The sequence below is a fragment of the Coenobita brevimanus genome, chromosome 18 (assembly GCF_032717465.1).
Source record: "Coenobita brevimanus isolate Jiangsu-jjx chromosome 18, ASM3271746v2, whole genome shotgun sequence".
NCBI classification, from domain to species: Eukaryota; Metazoa; Arthropoda; class Malacostraca; order Decapoda; family Coenobitidae; genus Coenobita; species Coenobita brevimanus.
Window position 1 is genome coordinate 269,746 of NC_136971.1, and position 16,605 is coordinate 286,350.

General features: G+C 43.5%; 1 protein-coding gene across 1 annotated transcript in view; it reads left to right on the plus strand.

Annotated features, from left to right (window-relative positions):
* The window catches only part of LOC145391342 (tetratricopeptide repeat protein 28), a 201,905-nt gene that overhangs the window by 148,465 nt on the left and 36,835 nt on the right, over positions 1-16,605 (plus strand). The window contains exon 6 of the mRNA XM_080265941.1: positions 13,497-14,488. Coding sequence (XP_080122067.1) covers positions 13,497-14,488 — 992 coding nt within the window. The remainder of the gene's footprint in view (positions 1-13,496; positions 14,489-16,605) is intronic.

Genomic DNA, 16,605 nt, shown 5'->3' on the forward strand with positions numbered 1-16,605 from the left:
AGGCGCTTCAGATGGGACAGGGATTTCATAGTAAGTCTGTGAACCCGAACTCAGGAGAACTTATTTACAAACGATCGTAGCCAGTTTACAGGGTCATATTTATGATAGAACACAAGTTAGCAGGAAAAAAGAAGAGTCCACAACAGTTAGCCATTAATACAGATCGCTTAGTTTTCGCTTTGTCGCTTTAATATTCACTCTAGGGTTCTCTAGATATTGGGAGTCACCAGCCCCCCTCCCCCCATGGCGCGCAGATCCAGCCGCTGTATAATTCTGCGATATACAAATGGCCTGTAATCTGTCACCCCATAAAAGCAGAAGGAGTGGGGTCTCTTGGCCAGGAGAGGGCACCCATCACTGGCATTCAAGAATCTATCCTATCCCTAGTAGGGTCGAGAGAGAGAGAGGTTTTCTGCTGTCCTAATGGACGTGAATTAGATTCCCGGCTGAGACAGAGAACAGTTTAAGGATTTGAATTTCACTAAAACATACTTTACTGTTCTACCATTAGACATGTCATAAAACACCTCTGCTGATACCAGTACGCCAGTCCTATATGAGACAGCCCTTGCATGTATTTAATATGGACGATGAGCGTTGGCGCCAAAGAGAGAGAGAGAGAGAGAGAGAGAGAGAGTCATTCAAGGCAACAGGACGAACAACGCCTAAGCAGTATGAACAGCGTCCCTCTCTTCACGCTTGTCATCTCTGCAAGGCGGGGTGGGTCGGTTGCAACTTGACGTGTGTCCTTGTAGTGGTGACCCGGGTTCGTATCCATAAACTCGCATAAGCTTAGAACTCTCTGGGTCAAAATCGAAGGAGCCTTGGGCCCTTATACAGACTGGCATAGGAGGTTCAGTAGCACCTCATCCTTAGCGATTTAGTCTGCACATTGCGACTTATCATACTCTGCAAACTTATGTAATTATTAAAACTATGTGTTCCAGTGAGATTTTTTTAGAAGCTACAGGAGGCTATTCCAGGTCTAATTTTGAGTTTTGAAATGCTAAATCAACATGGGTCCAATTGAGAGCTACCTGTATTGATGCCTTTATGGAATAATTATGAGGGAGACCATGGCTAGGGCAGTGAATAGTTTAATTATTTGAATTTCGTTAAAATTGTCTTTACTGATCTTCCACAAGACCACCGACATGTCATAAAAAATATCCCCGTTAATACCAGCGCACCAGTCCTGCATGAAACAGCCCAGCATGTATTCAGTACGGAGAGTGTGTAGTTGGTGCCGAAGTGGTGACATGTGGAGTTGTGTGGCATATAGGACGGCTGGGTTACAGGGAACGGACTGTTGACTGTTAAATCTATGGCCACACACACACACACACACACACACACACACACACACACACACACACACACACACACACACTCCTCCTCCTCCCAACCCACGAAGGGAGGATGGACACACGAGTCGAGTGGCGCTGGCTTACTCAAAATTCTGGAGTGGAGGGGCAGTTGTACGTGATGCCACCGCTAATATCCATACAATACCCACACCGCGACACCCACATCCACACACACACACACACACACACACACACACACACACACACACACACACACACACACACACACACACACACACACACACACACACACACACACACACACACACACACACACACACACACACACACACACACACACACACACACACACACACACACACAAATGCACATAAACTCATACGTAGACTCTCACATGCACACATAAACACATACACAGATGCAATGCACACAGTATCATATTACGCACATACACAGGTATACACATACACATACTGTACAAAGACACACACACACACACACAAACAAACAAACAAACACAAACAAACAAACAAAATAAAGGAACGCACACAAGCACGCGCTAACCGGACTCGCACATGCATATTTTACTACAAGAAGAAAACATATACACGTATCAGGAGGAACTGCACTGTGTGTGTGTTGTGTTCCTTTGTGTGTGTGTGTGTGTGTGTGTGTGTGTGTGTGTGTGTGTGTGTTTCATAAGTGATCCTAATAAATGTTAACAATGAATAAACCTTCATAGCAATGCATGAATTTAAAAAGACATTTTGTTTTCTCACGCCCTTTTCTACTTCTTCACTCTAAATTGATTGTGAAGTATGTGCATTCTATGTGAGGGTAAAAGTACGATAAGATAACAGAAGGATTTTTTTTAATGAGATGCTTGGAGTGTGTTCATACCTTAGTGCTCTTGACTGAGAGGTGCTGTGCTGAAACTGTTGATATCTTGAGGAAATATCTTGAAATGTAGGAAGGACGGTATAAGTGGACACAGAGTCAAAGAAACCACTCTCTTCTCAGTTCCACGTGAAGAATATTTACAATTGGCGAAGTGTACGGTGAGAGTCCTACGTCTGTTTGTGCGTGTTTCCCATAATGCGATTATTCGGCTATGAATTCGTTAAACTTGGGGATGATACTTATTTCTTTGTCTGTATGTGAGAGGGAGGCACGTATACAAAATGTCCCCATTGTTGCCTCAGTGACTTAAACTAACTGTGGTGCCCCTTGTAAGAGGGAGGTATGTAAGAAATCGATATAACACATCACAGTGTATATATATTTTTCACCTTGGCCTAGATTTTCATCCTTCTGAAACCTAATATTTTATACCTTAGTGGTTGTAAAAGACAGTGCTATGACCCTGCCTCCTTTTTATAGCACTTTTCCATGGCTAGTTCAATATTCTAGCGTTAATATATTGTTACAGCTATGCAGTCAAGATGGAGAGATGGCAGTTTCAACGCATTAGTGTAGAAAGGGTACAGTGGTTTCATGTGTATGCCTTCTATAGAAACGGCTTCGAGGCATTCCTTGTAAAGGCGTTTTTCAGTCCCATTCGTATACTACAAAAGAAACACACACACACACACACACACACACACACACACACACACACACACACACACACACACACACACACACACACACACACACACACACACACACACACACAAAGATCCGAAGCCCTCCAATAACTTCACTGTCTTTATCATGCGATGCTACCGAGGAGGCGCACATACATACATACATACATACATACACATAGCCACACAGTCGCACACGCACATACATACGCATAACCGCACGCGCACACACGTACATACGCATAACAGAAACATGCAAATAAGACTCATTCAAGGGCAGAAGACGGAAATGGAATGCGTATCGTTTTATTAGTAATTCTGAGTGGAAAATTATACGCTATTACACACATTCTCTCTCTCTCTCTCTCTCTCTCTCTCTCAGCATTTCCAGGGTCTGATCCAGTTAAGGAGAGAACGAGATAGCCATCCTGTAAGCCCTGTGTCGTAGTTCCAGCTTCCTTTATCAACAACTATCGTCTCTTATCTACATGACGAGAGAGAGAGAGAGAGAGAGAGAGAGAGAGAGAGAGAGAGAGAGAGAGAATACCTGCGTTTGCTCGTGGTTGTGTAAAATATACCAGTAAATATTTTTCTCTTCCTTCTTCGGGACCGGCCAATCCAGAAACTTTTTGTACTTTTTTTTGCTTCTCACCACAAAAGCTGTAAGTCAGGAAGGTTTCTGGTAAAACTGACTTATTCGATCGAACGTTAGGCCTTCCCTGTGACACTGACTGTGACTGGCTGATATAATAATTGAATCTTACCATCCTTGGAGTACCCTAAGCCTTTCCACAAAATCTTGTTAAAATGAATCAACACGTTCTAAATTGAGCTTGCGATGTGTCATTTGGGCTATTGTTCTCCAAAGCTATAGGACATCCCCTTAAGCGACCCCTAATCCCTTCCACCAAGGTTGGTTAAAATTGGATCAATATTGCTTGAGGTATACTGTTCACACACACACACACACACACACACACACACACACACACACACACACACACACACACACACACACACACACACACACACACACACACACACACACAAATACAATACCGCACCTCTCTTCCAGACGGTGCAGGTGTAAAGTTGTAGTTATGCAAAATACATGACTTGAGGAATCTTTGTGAACATTATTAAACCGTTTGGAAACACCCCCATTTGGCAGCTTATACACCAGATGGCTGCTGGTCCGGGCGGAAGTTTTGCATCACTGTAACCCATACAAGTGGCCGCAGTGGACGCGAGCGGGAGCGGGCGAGAACTTCTATGAGTTACATTGAAGCAGAACCCCTTTCTGCGCCAGTAAGCATTGTGGACGCGCCCTTAGGATGTGTTTTGTTGCATTCCTCTGCATCCATTGTTGTTGAATGAGCTGTGAATGTTATTGATGCTAAAAAAAAATAGTATGAAGAATTCCTTAAGAGTCCTTAGAATTTGAGCATCCGGGTCAAGACACGAGGTGTATATGAAACCAAAATGGCGACGGTGGTCCGTGTAGGGGCGTGGAGAAGGCTGTGAGTATCTGTATGTCAGATCACGAGTCATTGCCACCTCATTATCGGCCGGTAGCGTCGACCCTTCACCGTCACCTACCCTTTGTTGATAACGCCATCTTCGCCCCTCCATCCTTCACTTTCCAACGCACCGTCGTTCACCATACTCTTTCACCTGCAGCAGTATTGTTGTCATGGTCCTAGATCACCGTAGGCACTTTCAGTACCATTCATCATTACCATCATATTACCTTACTCATTTATCTCTCATTATTACCGTCATCTCTGTTACATATGTTTTAACCTTTGTCATCACCATTGCCGTTATGTTCCTCGCCACCATCACCCCCGTATATCACCATCACATTCGTGCTCTTCACACCACTATCATTACTTTCACCATATCCACGTCAGCATGTGTTTGACCTCCACCGAGTGGTGGAGACCATATTGTATTTGTTGTTTCTTTTTTCTTTCCTCTTTCTTTCTCCCAAACGCTTGTCAACACGGGTGCCATTCCTTTTTTTCTCCAGAATTATTATTATGCTATATATATATATATATATATATATATATATATATATATATATATATATATATATATATATATATATAAACATGAAACAGAGCAGCAAGTATACGTCGAGTTCACCAACTTTTACGATGAGGTCTGACTTAAAAGTCTGTTATTTATGTCTTTATATTAAAGTGGAGAGCATCCTTCATTCCCCTGGGGATGTTGACCTTTTTTAAGCATTCCTCTCTCACCACTTCTGTCCATCACTATCACCATCACCATCCATACCCCTCATACCGCTAGCATATTCTTCACCATCTCCCACCTCACATATCACCATTCGTCACCGTAGCAAATCACCATATAATAGCTTTCATGTCTGGTCAGCAGTACCTCTCTTTTTTTCACAGTGCTTTTTACAGTACCTTAGCTCTCTCTCTCTCTCTCTCTCTCTCTCTCTCAACGCAGTGTATTCAGTCATCTCGAAATGAGCTAATCTTAAGTTTGGCGCTCTTTCATAAAATTATATTCCTCGGATGGACTTTCTTTTTGCAGGCTTCGATCATCATCATCATCATCATCATCGGTCTGACGATCGCCACTACATACCATTCCATACCATGAATTGATACCTCCCCCTACCACGCTCCTATCTCACTCTTAACTCGACGACTCCTCCCTGCTCTCCCAGTAATGTTCCTCCACTCTCCCTCCCTTTCTCCCTCTCCCTCTCCCTCGTTCTTATCCTCCATTCATCTAGTATAGTCAGTTTGTTTTGATCTGGCAGTACTGTGCCACCAGGTGCAGTCAGATTGAAATATAAATTTGACTAATAACCAAGGAGACTCGTTCTTACCTCACAACTGTCTCATCGAGTTTCATGCAACCTCGACATATTATTCTAGGTGTGAGAGTGGTCCGGTTCTGTCATGTGAAAATATACCGGCTCTAATACTCGTATATTTTCTTTCTCCATAATATTTTTAATCCATTCTTATATGGCTCATGTCGTTGTTGTTGATCTTGCTGCTGCTTTAAACTCAACTGAACATGAACTCGATGGCCTGCAGACTGAAAGTTACCAATTCCCTCAGTCCTGCATCATCCCTCGTTTAGGGAATGGGAGTTGAGAGTCGTTCACATAACCTTGTAGCTCCGCCATCCGGGTAAATCGGTGCCACCACGTGAAGGCATTCCTCTCCAGCACTGGGCTGTGTGTTAGAAGATATATATTTATGCCGTAACACACACACACACACACACACACACACACACACACACACACACACACACACACACACACACACACACACACACACACACACACACACACACACGAGCTAGAAAACCGTAGCCAACATGATGAAACACACATAGTTCGTCATCGGACTGAAAGGAGTCATAATACCATCTGTTTCTGCTACGTTTCTCTGTGTTCTTCCCGCCAGACGAGCCTTGTGTGCAAATATTCATTCCATGTATTTTTTTCAACCTTCGTCCCTCATCCATTCCTAACATTTCCCCATATTTTTTTGTCTCTTGTTCCCTCTTCTGTCACCCGATAGTTCATTCACCCTAACTTCTCTCGCTGAGGAGGATGTGCTGTGAGGCCTCCTGTGCTAAATAACGACAAAAGACCATGTAAGAGAATGTCAGTGTGTGATACGTTTAATAAATCGCAAAAGGGAGAAATACCACGAAGCGTCCCCTGCCACCTTCTAACGAGCACTGCCTGCTACTTTCTCCGTCCCATCCTTCATCCAGATATGACATTCCACGCACCCTTGTCACCCTCCAATGTCCTTCAGTCTCTCTGCCCGTCTCCTCTAATCGATCCCAACCCTATTAGTCCCAGGTACTTTTTACCGGGTACTTTTATCCCAGCACTTTTTTCACTACTTCTGTAATCCAGTACAGTATTTTTTTTTTTTATCACGGTAAAATTATTCTGCTACTATTTATTTATTCCAGTCCTTTTTATGCAGGCACTTTGTTCTCATTATATACGTGTTATCCTGGTTCTTTTGTATCCCATTATTTTTTTAATTCCAGTTCATTTTATCCCAGTACTTATCCCAATCATTTTTTCCTCTATCTTCGTCCATGTCGTTCAGTCTGTCTGCCTGTCTCTTCTGATCGATCCCAACCCTGTTTGTTTTTGTATTTTTCGTAGCCCAGTACTCCTCATCTCAGTACTTTTTCCTTTTTTAAAAATTCCTTTACTTTTTCAATCCTACATCTTATTATGTTGGTACTTTACATCCTAGTACATATAAGATTAATATTCTCCTCCCACACTTTCCAGTTGCCTTATTATACTCTGGTTCTGCATACCTTTTTCTCATACTCATTTCTTGCAATAATTTAGCCTAAAATTTCCATTTCTCTTTCTTAAATGCTGAGTTGTAACAGTACATTAACTCCAGAATATAATGCTTGTAATGGTAAAGCACTGTGGAAATGTGGAGCTGCAGTATTCTTTTTCGTCACTGACCTTCGTGAAATTAACTACTAAAGGATGAGAATCTGGACCTGGTTGATGAGAAACAACAGTGGCAGTCTGCATCCACGTAAACATTGTCCTTGTGCACTTTCACTTCTCCCATCATATTGTACTGTACTTGCCCTTTCCTCTATATCCTCTTTACTTCATTACCTCTCTCTTTGTTGCCTCTTTCCTCTTATGGAGCCTTCTTACCTTACTAACTCTGTTTTTGACTCATACCATAGTTACCTCAGCTGTAACTTACCCTTAAAGTTAAAATATGCACCCTCAAAAGAATCGGTAGCTTTGTTGCTGTTTAGATTCCTTTGTTCTCCTTTGTACACCCCTTTGCTTCCTCTTCTTGTCTGTCATACCTCCATGCTCCTTCTCTCATTATTCTAGTTCTCTTTTCTTCCTTCGTTCATTCACTCATTCATTCCTTCATTCACTCATTCGTTCATTCATTTCTTCCTTCCTTCTACCCTTCCTTCCTTCCTTTTTCCACCACCACCACAACCACGACCATCATCATCATCATCATCATCATCATCATCGTCATCATCATCATCAAGGCAGGCCAGGTCTCCAACCAAGCGTAACCCCTAATGTTTTTTCTTTTATCTGGTAATATGGTTGATGACTGGGCGCTTGGCTAGACCTATAGCCAGCGGGGCTGAGAGAGAGAGAGAGAGAGAGAGAGAGAGAGAGAGAGAGAGGGAGTTGGTTAGATAAGGCCAGATTAAGTTAGGTTAAGTTAATTAAAGTAGCTTAACTTAGGTTAGGCCAGGCTAGGTTGGGTTAGGTTAGGTTAAGCTGGATTAAGTTTAGTTAGGTTCAGTTAGGCTAGGCTAGGTTGGTTGATTTGGGTTAGGTTGCATTAGGTTAGCTTTGTTTAAACTGTTGTAGACGCCCCTATGAATACAATGCCAGGACATCCTGGGGCAAGAAGCGGAATGTTCTTCCATTACGTAGTCTATTCCGGTAGGCTTAAGTAGGCAGAATGGTTCTGGATAATTGAAAAATGCCGCGACAGAACTGCCCGTCAGCGAGGTATGGTGACGAAGCCCCGTATGACGGATGAGAGAGAGAGAGAGAGAGAGGGAGAGAGAGAGAGAGAGAGAGAATTATGCTCTCTTCACTTCAACTTTGCCTTAAATTACCGTCCCACATTTCTGAATGTTGGGCTGGAACAAGAGATTAACTGTAGAGTATGTTGCTATACTCTCATCTCATGAATGGGACCACCACCCTCACTTATACTGTATACCCCATCACCCCCTTATCACCCCATCCTATAGAGTATGGTGCTGTGCCGTCTTCACGTAAACTTGACCACCACCCTCACTTATATTCCCTATCACCCCATCCCTCCATGACATCGTTGGTTCTCGGTCTCCTCCTCCCTGTCCCCCTCCATCTTACGTACGCCTTCCTTGTCAGACACAATCTCCATCCTCTCCGCATGTCCAAACCGTCTCAGAGTACTTGTAATGCTTTCTGGTACAACCACATTAGCAGCACTACGCCCCTCCACTTCCTTACTTACATGTCTGTCTCCCCACCTAACTTCACATGCTCCTCTTCAGCAAAACCCAATCATGTATAAAGCACGTGAGTGACAACCTATGCATTCCGAGAGCTTGAACGGTGAGTAAATGGCAGTATGGCTCATTCAGCTGGGCATACTTTAGCCACTGTCTCGTTATGTGTCTTCTAGCTCTCTGAACCCCACCTCACCTCACCCTGGGGTAGGAAAAGAGGTCTGGATGATGATGATGATGATGATGATGATGACTTAATATTATTGTCGCTGCGGTTTATGCAGACCCAGATAAAACCGTCTTGGGATGCTGGAAATATAAAATTCCTAAGTCGTATCCTGAGAGTGTTAATCCATCCGCCAACATTCCGCCATGACTCCGCACGAAGGCGCCTACATTAAGGACGTCTCACAAACTCAAGCCAATTTCTTCCCTTTTCTGTTGAGGTTATGAATCGTACAGAGATTACGTACATTTCTTTCTTATTTATTCCATGTTGCGCCTAACCACTCTCTCATATACTGTTTATCACCTAATATCAGCAGATCATGCGTAATTATCGTATATGAGAAGACTGTGCTTTATGTGCAGAGCAAATGGCTAAAGACGTGGTGTTACGGATTCTCCAAAACCACTTAGACTGACGTAATACATTCATCCTCTCTCTCTCTCTCTCTCTCCTTCTCTCGGCTGTAATTCAGCTTGAGAGAGGCTTTTCGAACTGGAGGAGTTGGATGTTGGCCGTGTGGAGAGGATGAAGATTGAGAGACTGACTAGAAGAGTATGTGCGTGAAGCGAATGAGGAGAGGGGGTCCAAGGATGAGGCGGAGGGATGGAGTGTAGAGATATCCAAGAGACGAAGGTGTGAGTTGGTGGGAGGGCAACCAAATGGCAGAGGACAAGGCAACGTGGGGACGATTTTTTTGTGACCACCCCTTACGGGATGGAGGCGTCTGGCAATAAATAGATGGATTAATTGGCCGATTTCCATACCTGAATGAATTCATCTGGGATTATTAAGAATGAGATAAATAAAAATTGTCCTGGCATTGACTGTGTTAAGGGGACGATTGGCTTCATTAAGCCGTTATTAATAGAGTGATTTCCATAACTGACTGAAATCGTCTTGAGGTATTAAGAATGAAATTTAAAAAAGATTGTCTCGGTGGGGAATGTTTTAAGAGGGCAGGTGTTGCCATTAGTGTGGGCAGCTGGAGAGGGTACGTCAAGGAAAATATGTCCTAAGGTAATACAGTCCAGACGCTACCGCCATTTTGGTTACAGGAGCCCTGAAAGTTGCGTCACACTGAGCATTTTTGGCTGACATGTTAAGCAGGACAAAAACATATGTTGTTCGTTTTGGCGAGCCGTTTTTTCAAATCTACTTTTACTCATGTTTTATTCAGTAATAAAAATGAAGATTGTATATTCAGATCATCTTAATACTTCATGCTTTTATGGACTACTTTATTCGCAGTTACAAGAATTAATAGGAAGCTGAATTGACTATTCATTGCACCAGCAAACCTCGCCTGTCAGACTGATGTTCATTTTTCGTAGCAGACTAGATCCTGTTGTTTGTTGGCTGTTAATGGGTATAGTAAAAACGGCCAACATGTTAACCAAAAATGCCCAGTATAAAGCCACCTCTAGCTGGCAACAGTGACAGTGACATTCTTGGATCTGGTAACAGTGGAGGGACAAGACAGCATAACACTTATTGGATTAACGCCTTTAGCACCAGGACGTATTTTTATATTTATACACCGGTATATATATAATACCACCATCTGACGACTTTTTTCTTATTTTGACGTAAGATTGATTTCTGAAAATAAAACTGTTAACGAAGGCCATATCTAACTCCTCCAGTTCAAAATGTCTCGTCTAAGCTTCATAAACTCGTCTGGAAATTAAAAAAACAAATGAACAGAAAAATAAGTACATAAACAAGATATATATACTCGTATCGTGAGTTTCATGAGCTTCAGTTTGCTACTTAGTGACATCTTGACTAAAATAATTTGAAATTTTTTTGGTCGGAATAATTACGTCATTCACATACACTGTGCTTTGTTTTCGGCATGAACTTAATAAGCAGTGTTCTTAGCCTCTATGCAATACTATTTTTACTCTAACTTGGTCTGCTGCCATCGTTACATCTTGATTGCTGAGTTGTAGCAATATATTAGCACTAGACTATGAGAAGAGTCACGAAGAAGTGCTATGGGGAGGATAAAGAACCGTAGCATTGTCATTTTCTGCTTCTGGGCCACATAGGATACGTAGGAAAAGGACGAATATCTGGGCCAAGTTTTGTCTCTATGTCTATCTATGTCCGTCTGTCTATCTATATTTATCTATCTATATGCCTATCTATCTGTCTGCCAGATGCCTTAATCCCTTAAGAGGTGGCCACAAACAAATCACCTCCACGTTGCCATTTGATGTCCTCCCTCTAACACACCTCCCTCTCTCATATAGCTCAACACTGCTTTCCTCCACCTCATCCTGCAGCATCTAGCCTCTCTCATTTGAAGTATCTCTTGAGCTGAACAGAATTGCCTGGAGACAGCAAGAATGAAAGACGAAATACGCCATCGAAGTGAAGTGTGCTCTGTTCACACTAACTACACCCCTTTCACCCTAACTTGGCCTAAAATTGCCCTTTCCTCATCTAGACTACTGAGCTACAGGAAGAGGGTACCAGTAGAATATGATGCCAGTCACGAAAAAGTGCTATGGAAATGATGCAGGGCCGTAGTATCACCCTGCGCTGCCATTGAGATACGGAAATAGGCTGGAAGAGGACGAAAAACACCACCAAGTTAAAGTGAATGAGAGAGAGAGAGAGAGAGAGAGAGAGAGAGAGAGAGCAGAGTCTGAGCCAACAGAAGTAATTTAAGGAACGGCCAGATAAAAAACAGTGACAAGAAGGAAAATATGTGGCAAATGGGCGTTGAAGAATGCAGAGAGAGAGAGAGAGAGAGAGAGAGAGAGAGAGAGGAAAGCGAAAGAAAACAAAATCCACAGAAAGCATAACGTAAGAAGAGAGAGAGAGAGAGAGAGAGAGAGAGAGAGAGAGAGAGAGAGAGACGTCAGGGCTGAGAGTCATAATAACAAGGTAAGGGTGGACCGTCAACGCAAGTCACTCATTAAGGCATGACTTGTATATTTTTGACCAGTTCCATCCGATGGTGTATTTTATATATCATTCTTTGCTGTCTACGGACAGATTTATTCTACTACTACAACTACTACTACTACTACTACTACTACTACTACTACTGCTACAACAACAACAACAACGGCTGCTGCTGCTGCTGCTATATTTATACAGTAGTATGAGTGGACTTATGAGCCTCAGAAGTGAGTTACATGATTGTTTGGTGCTGGACGCACTAAGAATAAAATGAATGAATTGTTTTACAAAAAAGAAAGTAATTTTAGCACTTTTACTGAGAGAGAGAGAGAGAGAGAGAGAGAGAGAGATTCTCCTCTCCTTTTTCTCCCCTCCCCTCCCCTCCCCTCCCCTCCCTTCTCCACTCTCTCATTTACTTCCTCGTCTCCTACTGTTCTCCCAAGGTAGAGGCGCTTCCATATTATCCACATTCTCTCTCTCTCTCTCTCTCTCTCTCTCTCTCTCTCTCTCTCTCTCTCTCTCTCTCTCTCATCATCATCATCATTAAATCTACCAAATCTACCACCACCGCCACCGCTACCATCACCATCAGATTTACCATCTTCTCCACCACAACCACCATCACCACCACCTTACCTACCATCACCATTGAAACCACCACCACCACCACCACCATCATTAAATCTCCTTGCATTGCCACGTGCACCACACACAACCCTCGGCCATATTAATGAGATTCTCTCTCTCTCAGCCTTTAATTGGAACACTTGTCTTAACGGGCCCTTCTTTCGCTACTGGTCGCCGGAGCAGCTGTTCATGTTTTTGTTTTTGTTGTTGTGAACTCAGTAGACTGCAGGCTACAACGTGAACCCTGTGGAGAGAGAGGAAGTTCAGGCGCATTTCTGGAACCTGGCAGTGGAGCCTCGTGGTTATATCGGCGCCGCCACGTGAAGGCGTCCCTCTTCAGCACCGAAGCTGTTCATAAAGGATCTTAGATCGGGCTTCTATGACTTACTTCTAAAAGATTATCGGTTTCCTATGACACCCTCAGAACACTGTCGGTCTCGTAGGACTTACTCTCAGAACACTGTCGGTCTCCTATTATTTACTCTTAGAATACTCTCATGGTCCTATGACTTACTCTCATAACACTCGGGTTCCTTTGACTTACTCTCAGAACACTCTTAAACTTGCATTCTTTCTTACAGAACACTGTTGACTTCTGGAGCACTGTTTTGTAGCGGATAGTATCATGTTGTGTTGTGTTGTGGTATATTATGTGGTGTTGTGTTGTGTTGTAAAGTGTCAGCAGATGTGTGTGTGTGTGTGTGTGTGTGTGGCTTTTGAACTATAATTTACCCTGCTTCTTAACTCTAATTTGCTTTCCTCTGATTGCAGGCCACGTCTACACTGCCATTGGAGACTACCCCAACGCCCTGGCCTCTCACAAGCAATGCGTCCAGCTGGTCAAACAGATGGGCGATAAGCTCCAAGAGGCCAGGGAAATAGGCAATGTTGGAGCCGTGTATCTAGCCATGGGGGACTTCGACAGCGCTGTGGATTGTCATATGGAGCATCTAAGAATAGCCAAGCATCTAAACAATAAAGTGGAGGAAGCTAGGGCCTATAGTAATTTGGGCTCAAGTCATCACTATAAGAGGAACTTCGACCAAGCCATTGCGTTTCACAATCACGTGCTCAGGATCGCACAGGATCTTGGGGACCGTACTATAGAGGCACGGGCGTATGCAGGGCTCGGCCATGCTGCACGGTGCATGAGCGATTATGGCCAGGCGCAGAGGTGGCACGAGAAGCAGCTAGACATGGCGCTGAGCACAAAAGACAAGGTTGCTGAAGGCCGTGCTTGTTCCAACCTGGGAATCGTGTACCAGCTAATGGGCCACCACGACGCGGCACTCAAGCTCCACCAGGCGCATCTGAACATTGCCAGGCTTCTACAGGATCGGGCTGGGATGGGTAGAGCGTATGGTAACATAGGCAATGCGTATTCTGCCATGGGTTACTACGAACAAGCCATCAAGTACCACAAGCAAGAATTAACTATAAGCAAAGAGGTGAACGACCGCATGAGCGAGGCATCGACGCACGGGAACCTAGCCGTGGCATACCAGGCGTTAGGCATGCACGAAATGGCCCTGCTTCACTACCACTCACACCTCAACATCGCCAGGGAACTGAAGGACACTGCAGGGGAAGCTTGCGCCCTTCTGAACCTGGGAAACTGTCATTCTTCACGAGGGGAGTTTGCACAGGCGGTGCCCTATTACGAGCAGTACCTTATGCTGTCACAGGAGCTTCATGACACTGAAGGAGAGGCCAGGGCATGTCACTTCCTTGGCTACGCTCACTACTGCCTTGGCAATTTTAAGGTCAGTGTATACCGTGTTATAGAACTTTAGTATTGATAGTGCTGGAGAGGGATGCCTTCACGCGGTGTCCCTAGTGTGATCGCTGCTCGGTTATACAGGCGTGCCTTACCTCTCCCTATTCTTCGACATGAGGAATGCAGACTGCAGGAGAGGAGCAACTTCAGCCTACAGTCCACTGGGTTTATGTTCACATGAGCGTGGAGCCACAGCAACAGCATCAACATTGATGGTTGATATACTGTGCGCTATGGATTTGGAGTTATGCATACTCAGTTTTTCATTTTCTTACCTTGGCTACGCTCACTAATACCTTGACAATATCAACGTTTGTATAGATTGTAGAAGCTAACCCATTGAGCACGGGGAAATCTTTTTCATTTTACTCTTTCCATCCCTTGACGATTTTTTGTCAACTTTGGATAGTTTTTTCAAACAGGGGGGAATAGAGATAGTCACGTACCCCTTCAGTATGAGAGACCTTTCTTAAGATGAATAAAATCATGCAAAAATATACCAAAAAAAGACATCAACCGGATTCAAAGGAGCATAGATAATCTTTTTGTCCGTTTTGCATTTTCTTATCTTGGCTATACGCTCATTACTGCATTAGCAACGTTAAGGCTAGTTATACTGAAAAGAATTTAAGCGCTGATGACAATTTTGTCATACTGTACTGGCGGGGACAAAAGTTCGCCTGATATTCCGCCTCTTCTGCTTCTCTTCTTCCTTCCCTGGCCAAAATTCATAAGATGGGGGAGACTTGGTGTGTTTCTTTGCTTATGGATGATGCTTTTTGATATTATGCTTTAGTAAGGAAAGTGACAGACTTGCCCTAAATGTGAAACACGCAGTGGAATAAGCGAACTTTTTTTTTTCTCTATTTACTGCACTTACACACTTACACACATGAATATCCAGCTTAGACACAGCCATGTCTCCATACACACACACACACACACACACACACACACACACACACACACACACACACACACAAGAGAGAGAGAGAGAGAGAGAGAGAGAGAGTAAAAATATTTCCTTACAGTGCACATCTCACACACCCCCAAATAAACGCGCGCTTGCGCGCACGCACGCACGCACACACGCACGCACGCACGCACACACACACACACACACACACACACACACACACACACACACACACACACACACACACACACACACACACACACACACACACAGTTACACGTGTACACAGAACAGGCGAAACTTGGAATGTGACATCCGTAGACTTTCAGAGAGCATAATTTCTTATAAAGCGATTTCATGGGCGACCGAAAGTTAGGTTAGGTCACTTTGGGCAGGGTTTGGTCTGATTAGGTAATTTTTGGTTGGGCTGGCTTCAGTTCGACTAGATATAGACGGATTAGGTTAGATTGCTTTAGAATACGTCGGTTTTGATAGGTTTTGGGTTGTGTTTTATTTGGTTGGGTTAGGCTGGGTTAAGTTCGGTTGGATTAGGTCATTTTAGGCTTGACTGGGTTGGGTTAGGTCGGGTATGGTATGGTTAAGTGAGACTGGGTAGGATTAGGTAGGGTTAGATGCGGTTAGGCTGCGTCAGAATTGGTTAGGTTAGGTATATGGAGGTTACGTGAGATTGTGAGGTTAAAAACAATTAGACTGGGTTAGATGAGGTTAAGTTAGATTAGGTTGGGTTAATTTGGGTTGGATTAGGTCATACGAGGTTAGGCAGGGTTCAGTTAGAGTAAATATAGATAGGTTAGTTGAGACTAGGCCTATATAAATTGGTTTATGCATTACGGTCTATTGTTGGTCCGTCCTTCCAAAGTCAAATATCACAGGAGGTGTGTGTGTGTGTGTGTGTGTGTGTGTGTGTGTGTGTGTGTGTGTGTGTGTGTGTGTGCGTGCTCGCTTCGTGTTTCGTCTATTTTATATATTTTGTGTATGCCTTGTGTAACTAAAACTTTGTTTTTACGTTTGGCTTCTCGTGTGACTGAGGGTGGACTGCTTAAGAATAGCGCCCTTTATAGTTATGATTGCCTCTTCCTCAGTATAGCATATGTTTTTTGTTTATTTAGCTCTCTCTGGACGATTGTATAAGAGCTTCGTGGAAAATACTAGAACTAGAAAGATGG